This window comes from Ovis canadensis, chromosome 10 (genome assembly GCF_042477335.2).
Source record: "Ovis canadensis isolate MfBH-ARS-UI-01 breed Bighorn chromosome 10, ARS-UI_OviCan_v2, whole genome shotgun sequence".
In the NCBI taxonomy this organism is placed as follows: domain Eukaryota; kingdom Metazoa; phylum Chordata; class Mammalia; order Artiodactyla; family Bovidae; genus Ovis; species Ovis canadensis.
Window position 1 is genome coordinate 42,292,945 of NC_091254.1, and position 20,065 is coordinate 42,313,009.

Genomic DNA, 20,065 nt, shown 5'->3' on the forward strand with positions numbered 1-20,065 from the left:
TCTCTTGGTTATCCCCTTGTGACCAAGGTTATTCCCTTGGTCACAATAGGACTGCCACAACTTAGCATTACCATGTCTTCCCAAAAATCACATCCAAAGGCAAGAGGCTGGCAGACGGGGTCTCCTCAGGCATGTGTCCTTCTATCAGGGAGATAAATTTACAGAAGCACCTACCTAGCATTTATCTTGGTCTCATAGGCCAGAAAGTATACATTTTTCTCCCCTAAATCAATCACTGGAGAGAAGAACGGGGCTACCATTTTTGGTTTAGGCCAGCGTGGGTCAGAGGGAAGGGCCCATCCTCCCTGAGCACAATACAGCCCAAACCTGAATAGCACATGGCCTTTCTTAGAGAGGAAAGAGAAAGCAAGTATATCCCAGGCAGCCAAGCCTGTGCTGCAGGGCCAGTGTCCATCAGAACTGCTTATTTGACCCATGAATCCGGAAGTGGTAAACAGGAGCTACCAGACGGGACAAGAATGGAGGGTCAGGTAGCCAGCACATTGATTGAGGCTTTGAGTTACCTGCGGTGACTTCTAGTAGGGAGACTAGAAATAACAACGTTCCAGGGATAGACTCTGGAGTCAAGAGTTTTCCAATGTCTGTGGGGAAGAGGCCGCTTCTCCCAGGTGGCTCAGACAGTAAAGAATCTGGCTACTAATGCAGGAGATACAGGTTCGATCCCTGGGTGGGGAGGATCCCTTGGAGGAGGATTTGACAACCCATTCCCAGTATTCTTGCCTGGGAAATCCAAGGACAGAGGAGCCTGGTGGGCTACAGTCTGTGGGGTCAGGAAGAGTAGGACATGACTAAGCTATTAACACTTCACACTTCTTAACTCAAGTGAGCTCCTGATGGTATCTTTCACAGTGAGGGGAATAAGGCAGTGAGTCAGTCCTAAAAGCGGAGAAGGCAATGGCAACCCACTCCAGTACCCTTGCCTGGAAAATCCCATGGATGGAGGAGCCTGGTAGGCTGCAGTCCATGGGGTCGCTAAGAGTCGGACACGACTGAGCGACTTCACTTTCCATTTTCACTTTCATGCACTGGAGAAGGAAATGGCAACCCACTCCAGTGTTCTTGCCTGGAGAACTCCAGGGCCAGGGGAACCTGGTGGGCTGCCTGCCATCTGTGGGGTCGCACAGAGTCGGACATGACTGAAGCGACTTAGCAGCAGCAGCAGTCCTAAAAGATCACTAACAGACACAGCCAGGGGGCAGCAAAATGCAGCACGGAGCACCCATTTCTCTAGGATTTTCCCTCTTAGTTAGCTCTTACTGTTCAGGCCAATTCTCTTTCAAGCCTGCATGACCAGGGCCGCCCCCCGCCCCACCTCCGCCCCACCACCACCATCATCACCACAAGGACCACCCAGAAGGAGAACGGCTTGAGAGGAGGGGGGACCTGGTTCCCCTTCCCACAATCCCTGGGCATCCTGAGAGATACTTCACCAGCTGGGGAAGGGGGGTGATGGGCAAGAGGTTTGAAACAGGCGAGGCAGCAGACAGGTGAGTATGAAAAGCCAGCACAGGGTGCTCCTTGTGAGTCCAGCCTCGTCGTTAAGACTGTGAGTTCTGGAGTGAGACGGGGGGGGGGGTGGGGGGGGGCGGCGGGTTCCGACGCTGGTTCCAAAGCAATGACTTCTCTGTGCCCCTAGCTGTCCTCATGGTCACTATCAATGACAAGGACCCCAAGCATGTTCGCAGGAAGGTAGCGCACTCTCCCCCTCCCCTGCTGGCTCCTTCTGTGGCTGGCCCTCTGACGGCCTGGCACCCACTTTTTCATAGATGTCCCCAAGGAGCAGCGGCTGCAGGCAGTGCAGGCGGCCGTCCTGCTGCTGGCCGACGAGAGCCGGGAGGTGCTGCAGACGCTGCTGTGCTTCCTTAACGACGTGGTACACGCGGTGGAAGAGAATCAGATGACGCCCATGAACCTGGCCGTGTGTCTGGCCCCCTCCCTCTTCCACCTGAATTTACTGAAGAAAGAAAGCTCCCCCAGGTGGGTTTTTCTCAACGGGAATGTTAATCCTAAACCAGGTATTCCCCAGGGCTACTGAAAAAAACAAAACAAAACTACATGCATTGCACTTCAACCTGGGGATCTGTTAGCACTTTGTTTATACTCAGAAAATGTTTGGAAGAACCTGATTCTTGCACCTCAGAGAATTACCAAGGTAGCATTGAAGAGTGTCCTCTGTGATCCAGAAAACCGGGAATTCTGTTTTGTGTGTGTTTTACAAAATCTTCAATTTGAAAAGACTGGATTTCAGGCCTAAGCATGGCAGCTTGTGGTGAAGTAGTTTCAAACTTGGGGAAAAATGAATTAATTTCTCCCCCAACAGTTATTCCTGCCCTTATGTTTTTTCCAAGGTTTTCCATTTGTCAGACTCTTAACCTGCCTCGGGATATCTAAGATGTGTGATCACTGTTTTTATTTGGAAATGAGAAAGTCTGGGATCTGGGTGGCATCCGGGCATGAAGAGATAGCAGAGGGGTGAACTGGGTCCTATGAAATGCTCTGGGGTTTGGGATCTGCTAAGCACTGTCCCCTTCAATTACAGAGTCATCCAGAAAAAATATGCCGCTGGGAAGCCAGATCAAAAGGACCTCAGTGAGAATCTGGCCGCAGCTCAGGGGCTGGCCCAGATGATCATGGAATGTGACAGACTTTTTGAGGTGAGTGAAAGGCTCCAACCGCTTTCCTTCCTTATAGCTCTTGGAACTCGATAAGACAGTTGGAATGGTTACTGCATTTATGGCTTATTTCTGGTTTTATTTTTTTGACAATGGTACAATGAATAGTGCCTCCCAGAAATATGAGGAGGCAACCCCGAAGTTGAGGCTTTGACAGTTAAAGACACTTGGGTTTACCATGATGATGATGTTTATAAAAATGGTTGCATCAAGTTCTGGTGCCAGGTCCTAGGCCAGCCAACTATAGTATATTTAATGTGACCTCAGGACTTGATTAGATTCAATGTACGTGTTGGGGGGGGGGGGGGCTGGGGGGATACTGAACAATCGCTATTAACTCTGAATCAGTGACAGCTTATGAATACAGCCACAGACCTGCTAAAGGAGTACGTGAACTAGACTTCTGGCATCCTTTCTGTGGCAAAACTGGCATTTGCAGAAGGAAAAAGTGTGCTAAAAAGGTAAAGCTGCTTTCTGAGTCATGTTTGTTGTTCCCCTTAAGTCTGTGCACTTTTTAAGTTTCCCGAGTCCAAGTTTTGCCAAACTGAATAAAAATATATGACAAGTAAAATCAAAGAAAAGTGGAAAGGGTGAATGAGAAGTCATGGGAATGTTCTGAATAATAAATATAGCCTCAAACAGATCTGGGTTTCCTGACTTTCAGAAGCCCTTTCTCCTGACCGCTGTCACTGATCTCAGACAAACATCTCTTGCCCCACGGCACCCAGCCTGTCACCGGTACCATGGTTTTCGGTGACGCTACTTCACTTTCTCTATTAGTCTCAGCATTTCTGTGTTGCTCTTCTGTGTACCCGTTGGTTCAGGTCCCGCTCGAGATGGTGGCCCAGTCTCATAACTCGTATGTGGAGGCTGAGATCCATCCGCCAACTCTGGAAGAGCTGGGGGCCCAGCTGGAGGACAGCGGGGCCACTTTCCACACGTACCTGGAACATCTCGTCCAGGGCCTCCAGAAGGAAGCCAAGGAGAAGTTCAAAGGATGGGTCACATGTCCAAGCACAGACAGCACAGAGCTTGCTTTCAAAAAGGTAATCTCGGGTCTTGGAAAAAATTTACTCCCAAAGAGCCACATCTAACAACCTGGAATTTGTTTTGCTTCGAAAGTGGCCCCTCTGTCTCCAGGGCTTGTCACACATAGGAACTGGGCAAAGTTCTGCACCAGAGTCAGACTGTGTAACCAGAGGGCAGACTGTGGAGCCGCCCTCTGGACCCAGGCCGGGCTCTGCCCCTGAGCTGCGTGGCGTTGGGCGAGTCACACACCTGTCTGCGCCTCCATGCTCTCATGTGCATAACGGACATAACAGCAGGACCACTACCAGATGCACACACTATGGATACTACGTATAAAATAGATAACTAATCAGATCCTACCCTGTAGCACAGGAAACTCAGTGCTCTGTGGCGACCTGAAGAGGAAGGAAACCCAGAAAGAGGAGATACATGTATCCATATAGCTGATCCACTTTGCAAACACTAAGGCAACACTGGAAAGCAACTATATTCCAATAAAAATTAATTTTAAAAAATGGAAAATAAAAAACTAAAACTAAGAACAACGCTTAGCACACAGGAAGCACCGTGTGCTGCTGGTTATCGTTTTTATTGCCACTCCTTCTCTTAAGCTTAAGGGTGACCATTTTAAACCTGAGGTGTACAGAATCACTTTCAAGTTCCATAATCGATGAGGCTTTTTGAATACCCAGTGAAGCCGGGTAGGTTCTGCTGGAACCAGCGACCTCTCAGCTGCTGCGGGTGTCTTTCCCCAGGTGGGAGACGGGCCCCCTCTGAAGCTGTGGAAGGCTTCCGCGGAGGTGGAGGCGCCCCCCTCAGTGGTTCTGAACCGCGTGCTGAGGGAGCGCCACCTGTGGGACGAGGACTTCGTGCAGTGGAAGGTGGTGGAAACGCTGGACAAACAGACGGAAGTCTATCAGTATGTGCTGAACAGCATGGCGCCCCATCCCTCCAGGGACTTCGTGGTTCTCAGGTAAGCCTGCCCCTCTGCTCCAAAAGCAGGGTGAGAGCTGCAGATGGGAGCATTTCACTGCATTCTCCCACCTAAGTTCAGCCTCCACTGGGAACACTAGCGCCGGCCCTAAGTTCATTTCCCTCGCCGAAAACTGACTGCCGTGTTCATGCCCGACCTCGTGCTTCTTTCACCCGATGTACAGTTCTGCCATGCTCTCTTATGGCTCCTTTCAGTATGGGGCATACGGTTTATTAGGCCATAAATATCGTTCATTTCCTCAGAACAGAGTCCCAAGATGAGCTGCTGTTTGTCCAGCTGAACTTTCTGCCAAATTATGCAAATTGAATCTCACTGGCTTTTCTCTTGCTTTTGTTTTTCTCTGCCTGGGAAAGGCAAGTCTTCAGTGGGGTGGCTCTCCATCTGGAGTGTGTGTAACTTCAGAATTCATCTGTATAACTTCACACGGTGCTCAGTCGCTCAGTCGTGTGCAATTCTTTGCGACCCCATGGACTGTAGCCTGCCAGGCTCCTCTGTCCATGGAATTCTCCAGGCAAGAATACTGGAGTGGATTGCCTTGATCTCCTCCGGGGGATCGTCCAGACCTAGGGATCTAATCCAGGTCTCCTGGATTGCAGGCGAATTCTTTATCCTCTGAGCCACCAGGGAGGCCCTCATGTGTTCATAAGTCATCCCCATGCATGGAAACCGTGGCCCAGCCCTGAAGGTCCAACTATGCTGAGATAATCGAATGTCCAGAAAGATTTCAGGGCCTGACAAGGCTTGAGACTCTGATCTCATCTGCTGAAATATTGCTTCTAATAGATTTGTGAGTTGAGTTCCAGACCCCTGTTCTCTGGGTTTAGAGTGGGATGCTCAACTAACAGTAGGCAGTGGGACAGTGGACCTGTGTATATTGGCTGGTGAGTCTGTACTGAATCAGAAAGAATGGGGATGGAGGATACTGACAAACCCAAATAAAATATAATTAAATTAAAAAAAATTTTTACTGATGGTGAATACCATCTCTTCTCATATATTAGCAGTTTAAAAAAAAAAATCACTAGTGAAATCCCCAAATGTATATTTAAAATAGTTTCTTTATTAAACTAGTCTTGATGGCAAACTAAAGATTACTTTTCACATGGGCTATTTCTGCCTTTGGAATTGGTCCTTAGGACCTTGAGTTTCAAGGGTCATTTTTTTTTTTCCCCAAATATATGTGTTTATCTTAGCCACGATGGGATCCTTGTGGAAAATGTGGGAAATTGTAAGCATGGCTTATTAACACAGTTATTGGGACATTACTCATCTCATTGGAAGTTAAATTTTACACCTTCACTGCTGCAAGCAAGAAGTGAAACAGTTCCAGGATGGCAGCCCTGGGGACTGGTGGGTTGGAGCCCTGCCATGGTCCACTCTCCACTCCCCTTAGAGGAGGCTGCGGGCCAGAGTCTGTTCATGGAACTCCCTCCTTCCAATCCTCCAGCAGTGCCACCCGCCTGCCATTTCTAGAGTCCCATTCCATCCCAGCCTTGTGCCAGGCACTATTGGAGACTCAAGATACTGCTGTGAACAGACCACAGTCCTGCTGTCTTGAGATTAATATTTTATTAGGAAGAGTCAATAAAGAATACGCAAGGGGACTAGGATTTCTTATCTTTTCTGTTGTTGCTCAGTTGCTAAGTCGTTTCTGACTCTGTGACCCCATGGACTGCAGCTTACTAGGCTCTCCTGTCCTTCACTGTCTCCTGGAGTTTGCTCAGATTCATGTCCATTGAGTCAGTGGTGCTATCTAATCATCTCATCCTCTGCCGCCCCCTTCTCCTCCCGCCCTCAATCTTTCTCAGCATCAGGGTCTTTTCTGTTGAGTTGCTCTTCACATTAGATGGCCAAAGTATTGGAGCTTCAGTTTCAGCATCAACAACAATGAACCAGACATGTTGCTTGCAGCAGGAATTCCTTGTGGTTATGATACAAGAGGTAGAAAGTGCCATGGGTGGTCTCCTCTCAGGATTACCATGTTCACATCTCACTTCATCCCTTTCTCTAGTTCCTCAAGAGGTTCCAGTGATAGCCACTGAAGCCTTTTTCCATTTTATCCCCACAAATCTATGCAACTTTCCATCTTTGTTCTTAATCACAGCATCATGCATGAAAAGAGACTGGTCATACCCATGGAGAAGTTGCTAAGAAATTTGTTGGGCTTGCTTATTCCCAAGTTTCTTGGTAATATGTTTCTTGTATGGTAGAAGAGGATGAAGTTATAGATAAGATAACTAAGCAAGGGGATAGGATTTGTGACTTAATAACTGAGATTATAATAAACCCATATCCTGTGGCAGAAATGGTTGCTACAGAGATGCTCCTGACTTCCATCTACAACCTTTTCTCAAGTGGTACCCCCTTCTATGCTTGAATAGCTCCAGTAACAGTGAGCTCACTACTCCTCATACAGCCCATTCCATTTTTGAGGAGTACACATTGTGTAGCTCTTCTCTGCACTGGATTGAAACATGCCTTCCTATCTCTGTTTCCTGGAGTCAAATCAACTGTATTTATTTCTTCTCCCACTCAAGAGCCTCTCAAGGATTTGAAGGCAGCTAGCAGTCCACATATGTCTAGTTTTCTTCTAACTGAGCATCATCAGCTCATGTATCCTTTCAGACTTGAGTGGAGCATCACCTCCTCCAGGAAGCCTTCCCGTGTGTATGATCTCAGAGTTCTCCTTGCACAACCATATCACTGTGCTTGTCAGAGTGTTTTAGAGTTCTCTCTGGAGGTCTGTTTCTCCTCCTGATTAGACCTTTGTGTCCTCAGTGGCTTCTCATAGCTTGGCACATCCAGTAGATGTTTGGTGAAAGAACTGAATGAGCAAGTCCTGATTCCCAAATGGTGGGACCAGCAAGCCCTTCAGGAATGTGCAGGAGTCTCTGCAGCCTCAGTTTGGGATTTGGAAAGAATCTCTAAAAATTGCAAAGTCGTTTCTGATCTCTGGGTCAGAGGGATGAGACCCCTGCTTTGAACCGCACTGTATAAACTTTACACACACTTGTGAGAACCATTAGCTGAATCCAAGTAACTGGGCTTGGAATTTGAGCAAGAAAATGTCAGCGTAAGCCTCAGCTCCACGCTCAGGGTTTTCTTTCTCTCTCAGCCGTAATTCCCACGTGTGGGTTTGTTTTGCTGCAGGACCTGGAAGACTGATCTGCCCAAAGGAATGTGTACCCTAGTGTCCCTCTCCGTGGAACACGAGGAAGCCCAGCTCATGGGTGGCGTGCGCGCTGTGGTGATGGACTCTCAGTACTTGATAGAGCCATGTGGCTCAGGCAAGTCACGGCTGACCCACATCTGCAGGGTGGACCTGAGGTGAGTGTGGGCTCCTGGAGGTGGCAGGCACAGCCCTCTTTCCCATCTGACCCCTACTGCTCTGTCCTTTCCTCCTCCTGACCATTAACACGTTGTCTCGATGATTACGAATCATTCCCCTCACTTCTCTTTCCAGCCTTGCTAAACTTCTGACTGTCAAGAGAAGGTCCCATGCGCATCTTTATTTTCCGTTTTGTCCCACGTGTACTCGTGTGCTTCTCTCACGGGGCAAACGCCAGCACTGGCACCTGGTACATGGTAGATGCTCAGGAAATACGAGTCCTCTTATGTTTCTTTCCAGCCTGTCCCTTTTCTGCTCCCTCCAGTTGCCCTCCTATGAGAAGGAACTAATTTAAATCCAACCTTTTTCAATGCCTTCATGATGCTAAACTGAGTTCTTGGTCTGGGTGGATATAAACTGGGTTTTCTCCATAAATTCTTGAATTAAGTCAGACTCATCCCTGAGAGGACGCTGTCATTTGAAAGCACCTGGTGAATCCTGCAAAGACAGACTGAATCCTTGGCCAGGAAGGCAATTTTATGGGCCCCCATTGACAGAATGAGGTTCGCAGATCCTCAGAGCAGCGCCCCTCGGGGAAGGCAAGCGGACTGACAGGCAGGGCGCAGGCGCCGCCGTGTTGACCGTGACAAACTGTTGTGATGTGGAAGAGGCTTTCCCACTTCCCTCCCCTTTTTTGTCCCCACAGAGGTCACTCCCCAGAATGGTACAATAAAGCCTTTGGACATCTGTGTGCGGCGGAAGTTGCCAGGATTAGAAACTCTTTTCAGCCCCTCATTGCTGAGGGTCCAGAAACTAAAATCTGAGTTTTCCCAAGTGTGACATCAAACTCAGGGAAGAGGAAGCGGAAGCAAACACTTGTGGGAGAGAGTGTGAGCGTGAGAAAGCAAGGAAGAGAGAGAAACTAATTGACAAAGTTAATGCTCAAAAGCAGAAGCACTGAGAAGTCAGAATGTCGAAGATGCAAGAATTTCTGAGAACCTTCCCTAGCCTTCCTGGAGACGGCTACATCCCTACTAATATAATATTTTTAAAAATCAGAACATTTATCTATGTTACTTAAGATTAAATTGATTATTCCTTGTGCATTGCCTAATTTTGCTATTTAAAGGCTTCTAAGAAGCACTATCATTAACTGTAAATAAATGTATGTGTAGCATTTGTACATATGTGTGTATATCTCTATCTTCACTGTATATATGTAAAATGTCAATTTTATATATAATTGCATATTTTGAAAAGGAATGCATCTGATCAGGTGAGCCCCTTCGGCACACGGTTCTTTCCAAGCCTCTCTGGGCCCTGTGTCCCCACTGCCCTGTAAGCTGAGCAGAATCTGCTGCTAACACCAAAGTGTGAAAACAAGTTGTCTGCCCTGATGTTTTACCAAAGATTAGCCAACCAAAGGAAAACACATTAAATGGTTCTCACATGTTGTCAGTTTGTATCATTCAGAACTTGAGCGTGGGGTATTGGATGAAGCGAGGAAAATAATAGTCCTCATTAAAGCAAAGAAGTGGGTGAGTAGTCGTTACCAGATTTAAGACTATATTACCAGTTGCCATGGGGCCGGCAGATACAGTTTCAGTGAAATGCCAGATGCCCGTGGACCACTGGAGTCAGCTCCAGTGACTGAAACAGAACCTGTATTTCCCTGCTGATTAGAGCTGAATATAATAGCCTTGGCATATTCACAGCCAAAGGGAGCCTCTGTGTTTTGTTGAGGTTTCATAGATACATTGCATAATGTTCTTAAATGTCATTCTATTTGACCAGTGGCCTATTTAATGGTCACAGTTAGTTGACATTTTCTTACCAACGTCTTGCACTGAATTTAACTCTGGACACCAGATAAAGGGAGATGCTGGTCACTCAAGAGTCTTGGACCATTACAGCTGCAGGGAGTTCTAATATCGCTATGCTCTTAAGATATTGCTCGTTAAAGTTCTGCAATCTGAAAGACAGGGTTTCAAACTAACATTAAGACCAAAACTGTGTTCTTCAATTAGCTTTAGAAAATATAAACAGGTTTGTTAAGTCCATGCTTCTTCATTAGTCAGTCAAGCTAGCTATGCATTTGCCTGAACCTTATTTATTATTGTATGGACTAAGCAAATTGACTATCCTTAACCAATTGCTGATGGATTTTAAGTTGGGTTTTTTTCATTGTAATTCAGCAACTCTAAAGAGGAAGATAATTTATTGTGTTTGATTTCAGGGAGAAATTGGTATCATAATTTAGCAATTGGTGTTGAAGGGGAAAAAAAACTGAGTGTTTTCTTTTTATATTGTATGTTTATGTAATGTTATCTTTTATCAGTATTGTGCAATTCTTTTATTGAGAGGAATAAAAATGCTATAAATGAGTTCTGGATGGTACAAGTAAAATCATACTGTCTGAATTGTAATCGAGGAATTTTTTTTGTTTCCTTGCCTACCGAAGAAGGTGGCGGCAAACCCATAGTTTTCCATTTGCGCAATGCTCTGTGAGCAAAACAAATTCACATCCTAAATTTAACCACATATGCCAGATTACATAGACAGGATCGTTAGTGAATTTTAATTTAGCTTAATGCTGGTCCCACTCCAGAGATGGGGCCACGTGTTTTCAGGAGGTGTGACAGGCACAAAAGGATGAACGGTGTCCTGTCACCGAGAGCAGGGCTTTTCCAGCCTTATCAGCACACAGATCACCTGGAAATCTTGTTACAATGAGCCTCTGATTCCCGCAGGCTCAGGCAGGCCTGAGATTCTGGATTCTGAACCAGCTTCAGGGCAAAGACCACACCCTGAGAAGCGGAGATCTAGAGGACATTTAGAATAAAAACAACGTTATTTGATTTCTGACTCCCCTTCTCTTCAAATTACCTTTTTATTTTTTATGCACATACTAAGTACACCCCTGCTGCCTACAACACAGTGCATCTTAAAAAGAAACAAAAGAGGAGAAAGATGCATCAAGCTTGTTTGTCAAATACCATAGTATTTTATGCATTGTTATCTTGCCAATGGAAATAAAATATACTGCCTTTAAATAATATATTTATACCTCATGTATATCTTTACCTCGATTGTTGGTATCAATCATCAATTGTAAATAAATAATTGCCAAGGCAAATAAATTTATATACATTAAATATAACCCTCTTTTCTCTATAATGCATGTTGAGTTTCATGCTTCATATAAATGGAAAACCTGCTTCCTGAGGAAGATTTCTCTATAAAATAGCATGCCATTAAAAAAAAGAAAAAAGCTCACCATGAGTTTGACACCTCTGTACCATAGTCAAATCTAAAGATTTATATAAAAGCCTAGATTGTTATCTACAGAACTTCACTAACAGTATGGGTGCCTTAACCTGTATCTAAGCCATTATAGTGATGGGTAGGGATTTCTTTTACATTTCGCTGTTCTGAAATCTGGAAGTTATAAGAACACCTTTATAGTATTTTCTGAAGGATTCTGTGAGCTCTAGCTACATTCTCTTTTTTTTGAGTGCACAAGAAATTGAGACTTGATGACGCAACTTATGGCAGCACCACTGGACCATGAAGAGTAGCCAAACCTGAGTCTGAGCCTCTGGCTTTCCATCCTACAGTCAGCCCTCCATATCTGCAGGTTCTGTGTCCAAGGATTCAACCAACCATGAATCAAAAATACTCCAAAAAAAAAAAAGATGAAAAACAATTTCAGAAAGTTCCTAACGAAACTTGAATTTGCTGTGCACTGGCAACTATTTACATAGCATTTCCATTGTATTTACAACTATTTACATATCATTTGCATTGTGCTACATATTATAAATAATCTAGAGATGATTTAAAGTATATGGGAGGATGTTTGTAGGTTATATGCAAATACTACAACACTGAATATTCATTGGAAGGACTGATGCTGAAGCTGAAGCTCAAATAATTTGGCCACCTGATGCGAAGAGCCGATTCACTGGAAAAGCCCCAATGCTGGGAAGGATTAAAGGCAGGAGGAGAAGGGGACAACAGAGGATGAGATGGTTGGATGGCATCATTGACTCAGTAGACATGAGTTTGAGCTAAAACTCTGGGAGATAGTGAAGGACTGGGAGCCCTGGCATGCTGCACTCCATGAGGTCGCAAAGAGTTGGACACAATTAAGTGACTGAACAATGAGCAATAATACCTCTTTATATAAAGGACTTGAGCAATCCCTGGGTTTTGGTACTTGAAGGGGGTATGGGAACCAATCTCCTGCATACACTGAGGGATCACTGTACTTTTTCTAAGCTTTACTTCTAAAAGATGACAAAGGTAGCCTCTCATTAAGCAAGCAGGAGCTCTCAGTCTCCACTAAGGCTAAAATAGTCACAGCAGCCCCAAAAGACTATATGCCCCCATAGAAATGATCCAAACTCTGCTCTCTGCTCCTCTCCTTCATGCCTTTTCCCATTACTTGCAAGTTTTGCTTTCCTAGGCAATAAGAGGAATTTCCACTGTCCATGTCCCTCCTCTTTGTGAAAGAAGAACATGGTCGTCATTCTAGCAGCCACACACAACCAGTGTCTCTCAGGGACCCTAGAGTATATGAATTCAAACTTCATTCGGAGTCTACCTCATGAAATTCTTTGGTGTGAAACTGTTCTACTTCACTGTCTTTTGATATCTGGCCAAAAAAAAAAAAAAACAAGTCATCTGATTTCTTCTCAGAAAGTTAATGTAAAGAGATAAAACAGACCCTGGCCAAGTGGAGTAAGTCTGTTCACCCAGCCCTTGCAATGACTCTGAACTGCCCAGATGGCTGTGCCCAGCCACCAGCAGGATGCATCTGAAACATTAAGAGAGTGACCAGGACCCACAGCTAGAGGAACAACCCATGTTCACTTCAGTTGTGTTGTCCCTGCCTCTCCTGACAAACACAGAATGGTCCAGTGACACCAAGCCACTCTTCCACATCTCTGTGAGTTGGCATGGACCTTCTGCCCATCTTGTTGGTCAAGTGATAGCCTACTGATTTCTCAAAACCCTATTTGGGCATCATTTGTTCCATGGGCTTTGCTGACCACCCATCTGAAATCCACCTGCTTCCTTAATAGTACTCTTATTGCATGAACCATGTCATTTGGCAATAAATCTAACTCTCCCACTAGACTGTGAACTCTTAGGAACATGGACCATGTCTTGGCTCTGAAACTCCATCTCTTAGGACACTTTATGCTACACCATTCAAAAGTATTTAAAATGAACTGGGCATCTGAAAACTGGGCATAAAGATGACAGAAGCCATTCTGGAAGTCATAACCTAGTGTGGAGTATCCCAAAGCTGGTGAAATAACTCACACTTTGCGTTTGGCTACTTCAGCTCTCCCATAGCACTGAGAATGGCGCATGAGATGGTCTTCCAAGAAGTTAAATGTGGCTGTTTCTGAAATTAGCAAATGCTAAACATCTGCTTGCAGAAAATAGGACAGTTTGATTAGTTCCTTCATTCGGCAAGTACGCGTGGAGAACTCAAGACGTGCCAGACACTGTTCTAGGTATTCAGTAAATAAAACAGTGAATAAAATCAGTGAACAAAACAGACCAAAAACAAACAAACAAAAAAAAAACTCCTTTCCTCACAGAACTTATGGTCTAGAGGAGAAAACAGCCAAGAAACAAATAATTGACCAGGGGAGCTCCACAGAGGAAAATAAAATTAGAGTAAGGAGACAGATTAGATAGTCAGGGAGACATTTACCAAGGGCCTGGAGTAAAGAACTACTCAAAAGGACGCGCTGTTTGATTATCTTCCCTCTGGCTCCACCGGAGCTGCTACAATTACAGCGGTGGGAATGATCAGTTCATCAGTTTGCCGAGACCTATTCCTCGTGAAGGAAAAGCAGCACGGTGACGGGCAGAAACGGCGCCTCTGAGAGCTAGGCTTGCAGGCGTGGGCCCCTTGTTCCACACCCCCGGGAGGAAGGCAGGCCTCCCGCAAGCACCGCAGACGAGCTGGACACCTGCCTGTCCCACCCAGGGATGCTCAGTCCTCGGGGCTAGACGATCAAGTCCTCGTTCTGAGTTCCAGATGCGAGCCCATCTCCAAGGCCCCCCAGATACTTAGGGGCGTTCTCAAGAGGAGCGCCCCCTGCCCGCGAGCTCACAGGCTTGGCTGTCCTCACAACCACCCCTGCTGACCTTGACTGACCTGTCAGCACACTGCTGGGCCTCACGCGGGCATGAGAGTCCGGGAGGAACTCTCCTGAAGAAGACTCAGTTCTCCCCTTGATGCCTCCTTGATACTGCCCGAGTGCTTTCCTAAATCCCCACAGCACACCTGACACCAGCTGTCACATGTGCTAAGACACAACAGGGAAAGGACCAAGTAAGGTGCAACGTAAAGCTTCAACCATAAGGGGCTTGGGTTCCAGCTCATTGACCCAAACCTGACCCCAGAGATGCTCACCTTCCGCCAGGGCTGCTTGCTCAGCCTCCCACAGGGAACGGGCGGAGGGACCCCAGGTCGCCTCACTCTCATGCCCGGGTCCCCAGGTTTGGGATGTGATGAACAACCAGCGCTGACAACAAGCAGGAACTCACCCAGCTGAAGACCCAGCACTTTATCTGCACGCTGGCCATGTGGCACCACCCTAAGCCCCAGAAGATCAAGACACCATGGACTCACGGATGTACCCTCAATCTGAGCCATCTTGGAAACCACACGCGGTTCCTGCGGGCACAGTGGTGCCAGACCTGTGGTCAGGGCTTCCTCACCTTCCCTTTCCCACGCCTGTCCTCATGTCAAGGGTGGCAGACGCCTCTGCCATCTCCGTGGGTTATCAGTCACCCCATCGGCTGAAAAGCTGGTTGAGGACATTTTCATGTGAATGAGTTTCAGATGGAGCTGCTCCACTGGAGATTTGCATCATGAAGACTTTTATCTCCTTGCCTGGCATCAGGGGCTTTCCTGTTACAAGGATTTCAAGCATCAGCAGGTAGATGGGAACTACCAGCAGGTAGATGGGAATGGGCTTCCCTGGTGGCTCAGACGGTAAAGAATCCACCTTCAATACAGGAGACCCAGATTGGATCCCTCAGTGGGGAAGATCCCCTGGAGAAGGGAATAGCACTAAGGAAGAGCCTGAAATGATACTACCATATTAAAAAAAGAAAAAGAAAAGAAAAGAAACCTGAAAATCACCTTATCTTGGTGTTCTTAGGTGGTTAAAGTGGGCGGGATCGTTCCCCCACCTGGTCACGGCTTCTCTGGGGAGGCTTGGGTGCTGTGCGCCTGGAAAGTCAGGAGTGGGAGCTCTGCCTGAATTCAGGAGGGCTCTCCCATGGAGCTTCTTCCCACCTGCCCCTGCCTCCCCCCCCCCGTGCCCCCCACCCCCGTCTCTCTTCCCTCCACCACTTCAAAGCTGTCTAAACCTCATCTCTCATCTTTTCTTCTCTGAGACGCCCCACCCCCAACTTCCAAGCACTTCTGAAGAAATTGCCAAAGTGGTGTGTAGTATCTGCTTTGTCTCAATCCTGTAATGCACAGCTTTGTCAGGAACTTTATACCCAAAGAAGACCCAAGGGAGCGCCCATATCCAGAGGTGCCAGCCAGGGAGAAGGGACCCTGCCTTTCTGGGGGCTGGATTCCTGCACACTCCAAATGGACAAGAGTCGGTGAGGAAGCCCACCCACTCTAACCATCTAAGAACAAGACCAGGTGATTTTCAGGGTTAGGCTTTTTTTTTTTTTTTTCTTTTTAATGTGGTAGTATCATTTCAGGCTCCTCCGTATCACCACTCCCTTCTCCAGGGGATCTTCCCAACTCAGGGATCCAACCCAGGTCCTCTGCATTTCAGGTGGATTCTTTGCCATCTAAGCCACCAGGGAAGCCCATTCCAAAAGTAGCTCCCACCCACCTGCTAATGTCTGAAATCCTTATAACAGGAAAGAAAGCCTCTGATGCCAGACAAGGAGACAAGGCAAGCACTGGACCAAAAGATAAGGCCACTGGAGACATGGGGGGGTGTATCATTAATTTCACTCATGGTCCTCCTGTTTCTCTGCAGTTCCCTCATCTACAGAGAAAAATAAAAGGAAACAGGCATAGCTATTGATTCTACGTGAGCCACAGGTAGAGTGTGCTGACTTCCACAGAGATAGGCAGTTCAAGTTATTGTGGAGAAATAAAGTTATTCAGTTGTCTGAAATTAAATGTGCTCTCCAAAGAGCAGTTACTGGGGAGGAGACTGCCCCCCACTGGGATCTACTGGAGCCACCCTCTGGGACCCCACCCACAAGAAACACAGACTCCAGAATAGGGGTCCTCTCCTAGAACTGCATGAAACTGAACATTCAACTCAAATAAGGCTTGACTTCCCTGGTAGTCCAGTGACTGCGAATCTGCCTGCCAGTGTAGGGGACACAAGTTTGACCCTGGATCTGGGAAGACAGATTCCACCTGCCACGAGGCAGCCACAACTACTGAGCCCACGGGCTGCAACCGCTGAAGTCTAAGTGCCGAGAGCCTGTGCTCCACAATGAGAAGCACCCACACTCCATGCAGCGAAGACCCAGCGCAGACAAAAAATAAAAAACAAACAAATGAAAACGTTAAGAAACACTTGAGAGTGGCAAAGCAGAGCAGATGTACCCTCAGCTTTCTATCAGCTTGCAGTGTTCCAGTGTGAACCCAGCAGCGTATGTGCGAAGCATAAAGACCATGAAGGCAGCAATGCAGTACTGTAGCTTGGCTGCCTTGTTTACTTTTCAGACAGTCGCCGTTCAGGGTTCAGATAATCACAAAGCAAGCATTTAGCATGCCTTTACATGAAATGAAGGAATTTTAACCCAGCATAAACACAGCAACATCTGTCGCTTCTCCAAACTGAATAAGAACAAGATGGGGACAGTCTTTCTCTGAGAAGGCAGAAGAACACTTTGTAATTTTTGTTCAAGGATTAGGGAGTGTAAAACAAACACCTCCTCATGTTTCCACATTCCAGGGTCAAGATGCTATGCAGAGATTGGAAACAGACCCAAGGTGACATCCTGTGAGCCATGCAAATGGGGAAGAGACTCTCCCACAGCGGCAATTCCCAGGACAGAATTCCAAGTGGAATTTTGATGCCTAATGAGAGGGAACCACAGTCAACCAGAACTTCAAACCTAGAAGTATAAACATCTGGGGAACTTTCTGATGCCCTGTATGCTATAGGCGCTTTGTCTTCCTGCTTCAGATCATCACCAACCATACATGGAATAAACTTCCCACTAAGTAAAAAGTGGTAAGACAATGACAGCTGCACGCATCATCCGGGTCTTACTGTTTACAAGGAGTTTTCATACATACTCACATACATGAATACATGTATATACAACATAGTAGACATCAACCTTACCACAACCCAGTGAAATAGATACCACTATCTCTATTTTTTACAAGAATAAGTTCAGGTTCAGAAAGGACAAGTGACTTTCCTGAAATCACCCAACCAGAACTGAGGCACAGGCGACCTGAGCTTTGCTCTGCTTCTCCCCTTAATGAATAGGAAAGGATGATGAACTCCGGGACTAGGTGTGCAAGTCTGGAAACTCTGTTGGCTGTGAGAACACTCAGAGGGACTGGCTGAGTGGACCTTCTAAAGGGTGACATTTTGAGTATAATTGCAAATAGCCTCCATCACGAGGGTTTCCTGCCAATGCAGGAGACACAAGAGACGCAGGTTCGATCTCTGAGTTGGGGAGATCCCCTGGAATAGGAAATGGCAAGCCACTAAGCCTACACAGCAAGCTACACAGCAAGCCCGCTGGGGAGGCCAGGCTTGGAAACGGCAAAGGGCACGTGAGGTAGGGACGACATACACCCCTTCTCTGGCCAGGCCACTCTGCCCAGCCCCTCGCAGCCCCTGCCAGGGGAGGGGAGATGAGAGTGTGATCACTGAGCCCTGTGACCCTGTTTGGACGTGATCACAGCACTGCCAAGTAGTACCAGACCTACGTGCCCCCTCCTCTGTGCATGTTGCCGGCCTGGTAAGTGCAACCAGATACACAGATGGATCCCCAGCCAGCCCTGTGGTGGGGTGGGAGGGGCCCGCTCAGTCCTAAGGTTTAGGTTCAGAGGCAAGTGGGAGCCCTTGCCCTTGACTGTAATTCTCAGCCATTTGCACAGCTGTTAATCAAGACGTCTTTTGATTCCTTTCTGCTTTTGTTCCCGTGCACAGAGAGCCTTCCGAGCCTGCTGGGAAGGAACATCCATGGGAGATAATCAAGCTCTCAGCATTCTCAAGGGCCCTGGTAATCATAATATCTAATGGCATGAAAATTACCAAAACACTGAGAACAGGTTCAAAAGATGGGCATAACACCTAACAGCGGCCTCAGGAAGTCTGAAACCCAGCATGTATGGAGATTTTCAGAATGTATTGAGGACAGCAAAAAATAAACAGTAACAATGAAGACTTGTGGCAAGCATATTTAGTGCAAGAATAAAGAGAAGGAAAGGATAGGTCTGTGTTTAACACGGACGATGTTATATCAGTAGAAGACAAAAGGAAAGCATAAATATTTCCTCCTTACAGCATCAACTTGCCAACAGTAAACATCTCCCTCCCAAAAAGTGTGGAACCATACCTGGCTCAGAGGGTGGTTTAAAAATATGTCCACAGATTATGTGACCCCTGCCTTCAAGAGCTGGAGCTTAATTCTCCTCTCCCTGAGTGTGAGCTGTATTCCGTGACTCCTTCTAAGGAATAGAATGTGATAGAAATGACAGAGAGTGATGCATTTCTCATGGGTAGATACCTAGGAGTTGGACCACTGGGGAGGGGAGATGCTAGTGTGATTCCACTGCTGCTGCTGCTAAGTCGCTTCAGTTGTGCCCTACTCTGTGCGACCCCATAGACGGCAGCCCACCAGGCTCCCCCATCCCTGGGATTCTCCAGGCAAGAACACTGGAGTGGGTTGCCATTTCCTTCTCCAGAGCATGAAAGTGAAAAGGGAAAGGGAAGTCGCTCAGTCGTGTCTGACTCTTAGCAACCCCATGGACTGCAGCCTACCAGGCTCCTCCATCCCTGGGATTCTCCAGGCAAGAGTACTGGAGTGGGGTGCCATCGTCTTCTCCAGTGATTCCACTAACTACCTAGAATTGATGCTCCACATAGTATATCTTTGTTTAACATTTTAAGAAACTACCAAGCTATTTTCCAAAGTGGGTGCACACAAGAATTCTAGTTTCTCCACATCCTTGTCAACTTATGACCATCCATCTTTTGGACTTTATCCATCTAAGTGGGTGTGAAGTCATTCAGTTTTAAATGTTGCTCACTGTTTTAAACTTTAAGCAAAAATAGAAGTTCTAATAGATCACAGGAAATGATAGAATTCAATTAACTCAAGCTCTGGTTCTTTTTTTTTTTTTTAACAATCACTCATTGTTTATTTCAGATCTACAGTCCAAACAATCACAGGGTTGGAGACAGGAACTAAATTATGCCCAAAGCAAGGTAGAACAATACCAGACTCTCACTTGGTCTTGCTCTGATTTTCTTACTATCAGAACAAACCCATGGAGCCAAGTTTGTCTGTGTCAGGGGCTGACTGTAGCTGAGAGTCTTTGCGACCCCATGGACTGTCCATGGAATTCTCCAGGCCAGAATACTGGAGTAGGGTTGCCATTCCCTTCTCTGGGGGATCTTCCCAACCCAGGGATCGAACCCAGGTGTCCCACATTGCAGGCCAATTCTTTACCAGCTGAGCCACCAGGGAAGTCCAAGAATACTGGTGTGGGTAACCTATCCCTTCTCTACCAGATCTTCCCGACCCAGGAATCAAACCAGGGTCTCCTGCATTGCAGGTGGATTCTTTACCCACTGAGCTATCAGGGAAACCCTTACTGTGAATAGGGAAACACACTAAATGAACACATCTTCACAGGGACCTCACAGTCAAGAGACTGAATTAAGAAGAGCAAGCGGTGAAGAAAGTCAAATGCATTCCTTCCAGTGCTGTGGGAGACAGTGGCGGCGGGGGGAGTGGTGGCGGATGTGGGGG

General features: G+C 46.7%; 1 protein-coding gene across 12 annotated transcripts in view; it reads left to right on the forward strand.

Moving 5' to 3' along the window:
* Positions 1 to 11,201, forward strand: part of STARD13 (StAR related lipid transfer domain containing 13) — a 505,433-nt gene extending 494,232 nt beyond the window's left edge. For all 12 annotated transcript variants that reach the window (XM_069601576.1, XM_069601578.1, XM_069601575.1 and 9 more), the window contains 6 exons: positions 1,788 to 1,998; positions 2,561 to 2,675; positions 3,518 to 3,739; positions 4,478 to 4,695; positions 7,867 to 8,043; positions 8,751 to 11,201. In XM_069601576.1, coding sequence (XP_069457677.1) covers positions 1,788 to 1,998; positions 2,561 to 2,675; positions 3,518 to 3,739; positions 4,478 to 4,695; positions 7,867 to 8,043; positions 8,751 to 8,868 — 1,061 coding nt within the window. In that variant the 3' untranslated portion in view covers positions 8,869 to 11,201. The remainder of the gene's footprint in view (positions 1 to 1,787; positions 1,999 to 2,560; positions 2,676 to 3,517; positions 3,740 to 4,477; positions 4,696 to 7,866; positions 8,044 to 8,750) is intronic.
* Positions 11,202 to 20,065: the final 8,864 nt, after the last annotated feature.